Source organism: Psammomys obesus, unplaced genomic scaffold (assembly GCF_907164565.1).
Source record: "Psammomys obesus unplaced genomic scaffold, mPsaObe1.curated_primary_1811, whole genome shotgun sequence".
Taxonomy (NCBI): Eukaryota; Metazoa; Chordata; class Mammalia; order Rodentia; family Muridae; genus Psammomys; species Psammomys obesus.
This window is the reverse complement of record NW_026593947.1, coordinates 3,548,830-3,558,810: the sequence shown is the minus strand read 5'-3', so window position 1 is coordinate 3,558,810 and position 9,981 is coordinate 3,548,830. Positions and strand designations below refer to the sequence as shown.

At 52.4% G+C, this 9,981-nt stretch overlaps 1 protein-coding gene across 1 annotated transcript in view; it reads right to left on the bottom strand.

Moving 5' to 3' along the window:
• Positions 1-245: 245 nt before the first annotated feature.
• Positions 246-9,981, bottom strand: part of Egln1 (egl-9 family hypoxia inducible factor 1) — a 36,480-nt gene continuing 26,744 nt past the window's right edge. Inside the window, exons 3-6 of the mRNA XM_055617566.1 lie at positions 5,433-5,552; positions 3,855-3,991; positions 1,760-1,827; positions 246-846 (exon numbers count right to left, since the gene is read on the bottom strand). Coding sequence (XP_055473541.1) covers positions 788-846; positions 1,760-1,827; positions 3,855-3,991; positions 5,433-5,552 — 384 coding nt within the window. The 3' untranslated portion in view covers positions 246-787. The remainder of the gene's footprint in view (positions 847-1,759; positions 1,828-3,854; positions 3,992-5,432; positions 5,553-9,981) is intronic.

Sequence of the window (9,981 nt, the reverse complement as noted above, 5' to 3'; positions counted from 1 at the left end):
CCCTTTGTCTTGGGAACCGGAAGCCGAGGAGGACCTCAAGTTCACTGTGCGCCAGTCACTTAGCTTTAAAAACTTCACTTAAAAGATAAACCCTTTTCCTGTGGCTTTTCTCCTCTCATAACTCTAAGTTCCTCGGGAATCGGCGGCGAGCTGCTGCTGTGAGGCTTCACTGCTAGGAAGGTCAAGCCTGAGAGCAGAGACCTTACAAGTTCAATTTACTGTGAGACAGGCCAAGAAAAACCACGTGCACTTCATGGGGCTCAACGCCCTTTCTTTACTTTCAGTCAAAAGAAAACACGTCATCAGTCACTGGCGACAATCATTGAAGGAGGTCTTTAGGGCAAAATTTAATAGCATGAAGAGGTTTACAAAAATAGATTGATGTTATTTTGAGAATAATACTGTAAATTTTTTTCTTAATTCAGTTTTGATAAATTGTACCTAATACAAAAATTCCCCGAATTCAAACTTGATATAAAAAAGAGATGAAATGAACTCAGTTAGATGATAGATCTGGCAAAATAGAAGAATGAAGAGAATCCTACAAAGGGCCCTCGTCTCGCGTCCCGATGGAGAAGCCACTCTCGCCCGCAGCATCTCCTCCTCAGTCAGCACCGAGTGCTGCGTCGCAGTCACAGCAGGCGGAGCCCTCTGTCTGAGCGGCCGGCCGCCTGGCTCCCGACTGGAACACGGGCGCCTCTGCCCATTCCGTCCACGTGGACGCGAGCCCACGGCAGGCATCCGAGGGGCTGGAGGTGGAGCGGGCTCTGCCGGACCTAAGGCCCCGCTACACATCCTTGCCGACCGAGTTAGGCTTATTGAGCTCAACCCTGACACCCTTTTCACCTGCAAGACAAAGAGGCATTCTCACTCCGTGCCGGAGCTCACACCGGACACTGCACCCGTTCCTCCAGCATCCCGTGAGGCCGGTCTCGGCAGCTGCGGCCGCCACTGTGACAAGAGAGCTGTGCTGCCCTGCACAGACCTTAGCGGGCCGGCAGAGACACCTCAACAGGAACAGTGCCACTCAAGTCTATTCACTTAAAGCTACCTGACAAAACAGTCCTGAGAGCCACCGGCCGACCATAAACCATAGCTCTGAGAACACAAAGAGTGCACGAACATCCCAATTTTACATCACAGGACAGCACAGGCCACTGTCCTGGGATGTCCAGGCACAGGACAAAGCCTTGACCTACACAGCAGGCTGACCGTGGGACTCTACCCATGGTCCTTAGCTGGCAGAAAAGCTCTGCTCCCCTCTTCCACACTGACTTTCCTTGAGGCCACATGTGCTTTGGAGGGAATGTTGCGAAAGAAAGGGGTGTTCACTCACCTACAGGAGAAGGGGAGGGGCCCAGGGTGGTCACACAGAAGCTCAGTTTGTGCTTGAGTAGCTAACTCATGCCTGCCTCAAACCTTAGCCTGAGGTTTGGACAATTACAGCAGATAAGAATGAAGACTAAGGGGCTGGAGAGATGGCTCAGAGGTTAAGAGCACTGGCTGCTCTTCCAGAGGACCTCAGTTCAATTCCCAGCACCCACATGGTGGCTCACAACCAACTATAATGAGATCTGGTGCCCTCTTCTGCCTGCAGACACACATGCAGGCAGAACACTGTCTATATAATAAATAAATAAACAATGAAGAGAAATTCTTTTTAAAATAAGGGGATTAAGGAACCTGGAAGAACACTCCTGGACTGGGGCTTTGGGAAACACCATCCCCAGCTGTTCCAGCTACTCCCAGCTGTGTTTACCTGTTAGATATTTCACTTTAGCTCTTGCTCGCTCATCTGCATCAAAATACCAAACAGTTATTGCGTACCTGGAAGGGAATTTAAGATCGGGTCAGAAAGGTCTCTGGGAGGAGAGCGGCCCTGCCAGCCTGTAACACCCACAGCCTCCTTACACCGATGTGTAAGCGAGCAACACAGATGTGGCCTGTCCACCCTGCAGCTGAGCTCCAGGAGCCTCCACACCCACCCGGCCTGCATGGTCAGGAACAGATAAAGGAAGGGGAACTGTCCCGAGACAGGGACAGTGACTGGGATGAAGAAACAGAGCCCACAAGTCTAACATCCTAGACTCTGAGTCACCGAGGAGCTGCTGAGCCACACTCAAACTGCTAGGATTCCTACCAAAAACTTACACTGCTTTGGCACTGGGTTTGGCTGAACCTTTTCTTTCCGAAAAACCTCATAGAACTGGACTATTTTATTCCCCAGATAAATGTGGTGTGAAAGGTCTGTTCAGAGCCAAAGCGCGGCAGCACCTGCAGACGTCAACACTGGAGCAAGGGAATAGACACTGTAGGTGTGAATGTGAGCTTCAGGCCGTGGATTCCTCAGGGGAGTTGTCATTAGGTAAGAATCTGTGGATCCAGGCCAAACGTCATGGGAAAAGCAACAACCCAAATTAACGGCAGCCCAATGGTGTCACCCTGCTTGCAGAGTCAAATGCAGCAGCCAGGGCACCAGTGAGAATAGTGCCATCCATGGACCCTGCCTCTGGCCATTGGCTTACCGGCCCTGCCCAGGCTGCGCTCCTGTCCCTACCGTGGCTTCTTCCGGAAACAGGGCTGGACGGGTATTCTAAGTAGCTCTCCATGTGCGTGGCTAACTGCCAATCCAAATTCTGATGTCTGATCCTGGCCTTCCACAGCCCTCAGTCCTCTGTATAAAACTCCGATGCTTCCCTTCCCTCCACATGTGGCTTCCAGAGCTGCCTTTTACACACCCACCTCTGACTCCAGGCTTCAACAGTCTGCCCTGTGCCTGGGCTGCACTCCCCTAGCTGGGCTCTGGCCTCTGTGCCCTGGCCCAGGGGCCCCTGCCCTGACTGCACCGCTGGCCTCAGTGTGCCCTGCCTGGTTTCCGGGCTTGCTGTCAGGCACGCAGCTGCTACACTCTGTGAATCAGTGATGGGAGCACAGGCCAGACGCAGAAGAGGAAGGACACAGTGCAGGGCCCGGGACCTCGGCCATGGCCACTGACCTTGGCCCCTGGACATCCTGACATGTCCTCATCCTGAGGAGACTCAACTACACCAGCAACCTAGCTCTTCTTAGTCACAGGAAGCAGCAGGGAGGGTGGTCCCGCCACTTTCCTGGATAAAAACAGTCAAGCTCACTACAAATGTCTTCTTCACAACCATGCCCACAGGCGTGTCTCAACCTTCTCACCAAATCATAACAAATGGTAAAAGCAAACAAACAGAAAACCTACGTGAGAGCGTATTAATTAACATGAGCAGTTTAAAGTCCAATGACAGGGATGGAAAAACCCAGGCAGCTATTTTTGTGTTGTTTTCTGCTCGCTCTCTCTGCTACCGCCTGAGCCAGCCTTGAACTTGCAGTAGTTCTGATGCTGAGACGGCCCACATGTCTGCAGCCCCTGGCCCCTTTCATTTCTGCTCTCAGAATCATTTTTCAAAAGCTGTCCTTTTCCTTTTCTAAGTGTTCAGGAAACACCCACGTGATCCTGGACAGGCAGTGTCAGCAGGTGCACCGTTACTCTTCTAAAAGCAGGACCAAGTGTGAAGATGCACACACCATCACTACGCTTAGACCATAAACAGCTGTGCAACACCACGCCTGCAATCCCAGCCCTCGCAAGGAAGGCGGATCTCTGTGAGTTCGAGGCCAGTCTGGTCTACAAAGTGAGTCCAGGACAGCCAGGGCTACACAGAGAAACCCTGTCTCAAAACAAAACAAAACAAAAACAAACCCCCAAAACATCCCCCCAGGAAAACCTGGACAGCAGGCAGGTGTCCACAGACACTTCAGGGCTCCGCCTTGGACTCAGCCCTGCCCCTGCCACACTGCCAAGCAGGTTTTCACGAGCGGAACACTACCTTGTAGCGTATGCTGGCTGCACTTCGTGAGGGTTGCGCCGGTCAGACCAGAAGAACAGCAGTCTATCAAACTTGGGTTCAATGTCGGCAAACTGGGCTTTGCCTTCCGGGAAAATTCGAAGTATGCCTCCACTTACCTGGGAAAAAGAGCAAAGCACCTCAGTCTGGGCCACCAGGCTAAGTTGGGGATGGGGTGGCATTAAATGACTCAAAATGCTTAGCTGGATTATTTGTAAAAACAATCGTGTTGGTTACCAAGGTGTGCTGGCGAGCTGAGTCGCCGTGTACAGCATGGATGTGTGGGAAAGTCCCTTTTGTTATAAGCACACGGAACAAACACACGGAATCTCCACAGTTAGTGTATCTGAGTGTTAAAGAGCAGCGGGCATTTCCAGTCAAGGCTGACGCCAGCCAGCACGCCCTGCCAGACAAACCACCACGGTGCTGCGGCCTTCAGCAGACGCTGAGCGGGGCTTAACTAGCTGCCTAAGTTACCTTTATTTCTTAATCGTATGTATGTGTGGCAGCTGGAGGCCAGCTCTGGGGAGTTGGTGAGACCTATGGACCGATCCTAGTCCTCAGGCTGGGTGGTGGGGACTGGCTGGCAGACTCACCTCCCTCCCAGCTCATTCTGCACCCTGCTCTCCCCATGTAGCCTGCGTCTAAGTTCTAATCACAGTCGCTCAACTCCAACCCATACAGCTCATCTACCCAGAGCACAGCTCTCTGCAGGGCCTGGAGAGTGGCCCTGGGCAGTTTCAGTGCGCTGGGGGCCATGGGAGCCCTATGTGCTGAGCAGAGGACCCACACGTGGCCCCGACCCTCGTGTCTTACTCTCTGGGGAAATTCACTTGATTAGAGCCACCAATCCGAAGATATTTAGCTACTTGGTAGTAACCCGGCCTGGCCTCTGACTGCCATGTAGCCAAGGGTGACCTTAACCTCTGACCTCCCCAAATGCTGAGCTCACAGGCATGCACCAGCCAGCCCAGCCAACCAATGCTCCCTGGCAGTTGAACAGCACTCAGATGCCTTGCTCCAGGCCTGGCCTAGCGCTCAGAGTTGGACAGTGATCATCCCTGATGTCACCACTGGGAATGTGGCTTCCTTGCTTTTGCGTGTCACGGGATCCCAAGGCTTCTTGCAAATACTTAAGAGACCTGCCAGACTGGACGGGCAGACACCATCCTCTTTCCCTCACCCTGCTGCTTAAGAAGAACCGGCTGGCTGACACTCATCTCCCAGTGGACACCTTCCCTGACCGGGGCAGCCTCCCCATGTCACTGAGGATGGCCTTGAACTCCTGAATCTCCTGCCTCCACCTCCCACGTACAGGGACTCCTGGTGTGCTCCACCAGGCTCATTTCCACGGTAGATTGCACCGGGAATTCCACCATGTCTTAATATGTTAGTGTTTGTTTTCAAACACTAACACAACAGTATCTGTTTCATGTCACAAAAATCCACTGAGTGTCAAAACCGTAAAGGACATGAGAGAGAACTACAGATATCTGTGAGGGGGAGAAAACAAAAACATAGCTTGAGGAAAAACCACCACTGCTGAATTCCATTGCATACCTTGGCGTCCCAGTCTTTATTTAGATAATATATACACGTCACACATCTTCCATCTCCGTTTGGGTTATCAACATGACGGACGTAGCCTGTTCCATTGCCTGGATAACAAGCAACCATGGCCTGAAAAACAACAAGATAAATGGTCCAAGAGGGAACTCAGGAGCGTAGCTTACAAGACAGAACTCCAAGAGTCACCCCACAGAATGTGTGTGGCAGGTCCAATTCTGTGGTAAGGAGAGCTGAGGGTATTCTGTGCTGACTTAACGGAGAGCACAGCACAGGCCAGTGAACACCCAGGTGTGGAGAGCCCAGGTGTGGAGAACACAACTCATTGGCCGCTTAGCAGCGATGGATGAGCCAACATGGAGGGGCAGGGGCCAAATGGGAGACCCTGAGCTGTTGCAAGCCAGTGGTCCCTGTTTAAATAACAGAAGTGAGGAGAGTTTCTGGGCTTCACTGTCCTGACTGTTACACACTCTGGGAACTAAGAAGGCAAGCTTCTGTCCTGCTCACAGCAGTTCTGCCTTCCCCAGCTAGCCTTGGAAGCAAATGTGAGAAATGAAGCCCCTGCTTTTGGCTGGCTGATCCAGTTTAGATGGCCAACTGCATATCCTCTCATGTTCCATCACCGAACAAAGAAAATTCAGCCTCAGTGACGGAGACTAAGCCCTCTTGGGTGGAAAAGGAAACCAGGCTGTGTTAAGCTCATCAACACGCAGCTTGGGACCGTTGAGCGTGATACGGGGAGGCGTCCTCAGAGGCACCGAGTGCCCGTGTTACTAATGCTGGATGGAAACGCTAGCGTCAGGAGGAAAACAGGGTGCTGCTGGGTCTCCACTCATGTCGAGGGCCCAGACAGGGGCTCCGTCTCCTACCGTTAGACTTCTGTACGTGACAAACGCTAATTTTTTTCTCCTTGGTATTTGTGATCTTCTTTTACCAGCCCTTCAAGGGCACAGATATCTGAATCGATAGTGTAACTTGGATATCATTTTTGACTGAAATTCATGCCATCAGACACTTAAAAGGCCCCAAAAGGCTAAAGGAAAGAGGCAAGCAGCAAACCACCAGGTCAAAAATGAGAGGTCCTCAAAAAGGAGAGGGGTGAAAGGTTAAGCTGCAGTGCCGCTGTGTCTGTAAACTAGCCACCCTCTGCTTCTCATCCGACCGGCAGTGGTTCGGGTGTGGGAGAGTGTCGGGATGGATCCCCAGAAATGACTGCTGAGTGCCTCCAAGAGTCACCGACTGCGAGACTTAGATATGTGGCAATGTCCACAGTCAGCTGGTCAGCAGTTTGTCTGCAACAGACGGGGAAGCTTTATGAGCCTGAATCCTGAGCTCCAAATGTCACCTCCCTTGACACCTTGAGCTCCTGCTCCCCAGGATGGGCAGGGGTGCTGGTCGGCGTCCCAAAACATCCCTATTTTTCCTGACTCAGGATGGGCATCTGTTTTAGTATTAGTGACCAGTAATGACAGAATGGCCTGGGAGGAGGGGTCTCAGGCTGCTCAGCAAGGAGTCCATCACCTCACCGGCCATGACACTGGTCAGGGCACCAGCTCAACAGCAAGATCCTCCTGCTTGCAGCTAACAGAGAATCAAAGAGTGGGGCAGGGAAACTGAAAACCCGAGTTGTCTCCTACTGTGGTCTCATTTCAAAAAAACAAAGTGGAACCAGGAGGTAGCAACCCCCACCTTTAACCCCAGCACTGGGTGGCAGGTGCGTCTCTGAATTCAAGGCCAGCCTGGTCTACAGAGAAACCCTGTCTTGAAAATAACAAAACAAAACAGACAAACAAACAAGCAAGTGAGCTGGGGGTGGCGGGGTGGGTGGCTCAGTGAGTAAAAGCCATCTGCTGTGAGCCAGCTAACCTGGAATTCAGTCCCTGGGACCCATATAAAGGTGAAGAGAAATGGCTCTGCAGGGCCCCCACATGTGAACAACCCCCCCAATAATAAACAACAATAATAATGAACTCTAAAGATTTAAGTCAGTTTGGACCTCTGTACCTCCCTGGTATTCCGGCAAAGAAGAGCAGAAGAAGTCCCCTTGTCCACACACACTGGCTGGCCATCCATCTAGCCATTGAGCAAATATGTTTTCAGACTTACTACACATATGCACACAAATACAGGCCACGGGACTAACATGATGATCAAAAGAGGGCAAGGCCCTTGCCTGCACGCATTCATGCATGCATGCATTCATCTGGGTTTTGGAGATAAGGATTCACTATGTAGCCCAGGCTGGGCTGCTGGGATCACAGGTGTGTACTGTGGCTGGCTGTTCTTGTTTACACTTATTATGAACTCTAGGTCAGTGGTGTCACCCACAAATGTGTACCACAGGGTTAGTGTGGTGGCGATTCTTGGCTGTCAACTTGACTACATCTGGAATTAACTAAAATCCCAAAATAGCTGGGCATGCCTATGAGGTACATTTGCTTAATCAAGTCATTTGAAATGGGAAGACCAGCGTCTGATCGTGATCTCTGAGGTGAGAAGACGCACCTCTCCTGCAGGGCACTTCTGCTGGCAGCCTGTATAACGGCCCGGAAGGAAGCTTGCTCCTTTTGCCTGCTTCCCCACCCTGCTCCCGCCATTCCTCCTTCGCTAGCATTAGAGCCTACTTCTTCGGGCCGTCCAGCCTCATGGACTTAATAATCGCTGGATTCTTAGACCTCCCGCATAGAGGTAGCCGCTGTCTGATTAGCTGGCCCACAGCAGAACCCTGACTAAACCAGCTAGGTGATGGGAAGTTATCTTTTCCTGAGATAGGACATTCTAGGACAGTGCTTTCTGCTTTTGGAAGCTGGCTGGTGACGGGTCAGGAAGGGCGATCTGATGAACCACAGCCGTGCCTGGGCATCACACAGGACGGCAGGCTGGCACACTGTGGCTGAGCAGGCAGGGCCCCGAAAAGGCAGAAAGGGAATCAGCAAACTGTGGCTGCTGCTGGGAAAGCAGAGGAAAGCCAGGTCTGAAGATGCCACGTCTAGGAGAGGACAGGAGAATCGCTTACTCACAGCCCAACCTGAGCGAAGAGAGGAAAGCCTCAAACAGAACAAAAACAGGGCTGGAGAAATGGCTCGGTGGTTAAGAGCACTGGTTGCTCTTCCAGAGGTCCTGAGTTCAATTCCCAGCAACCACATCATGGCTCACTGGGATCTGGTGCCCTCTTCTGGCATGCAGGTGTACATGCAGATAGGAGCACTCATATATGTAAAAATAAACAAATCTTTGAAAAACCAAAAACAAGCCCTAGACAGGCTAGGAGCCAATGGTGAGCACACCTCCCCAGTGCTTTACCATCAGACCTGTACTGCCTCCCGTGGAGGCCCGGCACCACACGGCAGCACTTACAGATGCTCACCCCGGCCAGGCGCACTCTAAGTAGTGTATCCAACACACCAGGCAAGGGGCCCCTATCCTCGCTCTCATCCCCATCCGCCTGCCCAGGACACGAAGGCCAGAAAGGCAAGTTCTCAGGGCTGGTGATGGGTGGATGCGGGAAAGTGGTTCCAGAAGCCAGTCCCCGACTGAAGGGTCGGCAACTGGCGAAGCGGTCTCTGAGAGAGGCAGCAGCAGAAGGCAGGGCTTCTGTTCCCTCAAGAGGCTGGCAGGGGAAGAGAAGAGGGATGGCTCACAGCGGGGGGTGATGAAGCGGAGTGTGGATGAAGGGGTTTTTTGGTGGGTTTTTGTTTGTTTGAGACAGGGTTTCTCCATGTAGCTCTGGCTGTGTGGATGAAGTTTTAAAGAAAGTTTTTATTTCAATTCAGGGTCCACTTAATTCCAGTCCCTGAGGTCTCCCCACCACCTGCACCCAGATGCCCCGCTGCTCGGGGGACAGGGATACAGATAGTGGGGGACAAAGCCGGCAGCGGGCCACAGCAACAATTCAGAAAGCTGCACCGAGGCCCACACGAGCCTGCAGATGAGCAGTCGGAAGACGAAGCAGTTTGACCTCCCCCCCCCCCCCCCCCCGTGGCCCCTGACCTAACAGCACCTCTGGGTGTCTCCATTGCTGGGAGGAAAACACCAGGAGAAGCAAGCTATGCAACTGTACTTTCCCTCCTTTCTGATGAGAGGACGCACGAGAGAGGACCCTCTCACGCGGGAACACCAGAAAGTTGTTTCTTCTCACCCAGAGAATGGAAGGAAGGAAGAGGACGGCCATCCTGCCTGGACGCCACGGCATTCACTTCTCATCAGGTAACATTTCTTTGCCACCCCTCTTCTTTCTGGGGTGAATTATTTGGAAACGGATTGTTTGAGGGTAAGAAAACTAAAACCTGGCAGGCTATGAACTTATTTTCCCTCTGAGAGGCAAAGGTCTGCTGCTGACAGCTCACCCTGTCCGAGCTCCTCGTCTCAAGCAGGTACACTCAGGAGAAGCGAGGCTGGCCTTCGCCATGGCCCTACCAGTTTACCCGGTGTTCACTGCCAAACCCGCAGCTGTGCTGGGAGCGAGCCTCCTTTGCTGCTTACACCGTGCTCGCCCCGTACAACCCCGGATGGTCTCACACCCAAGAGCACTGGGACTCCAGGC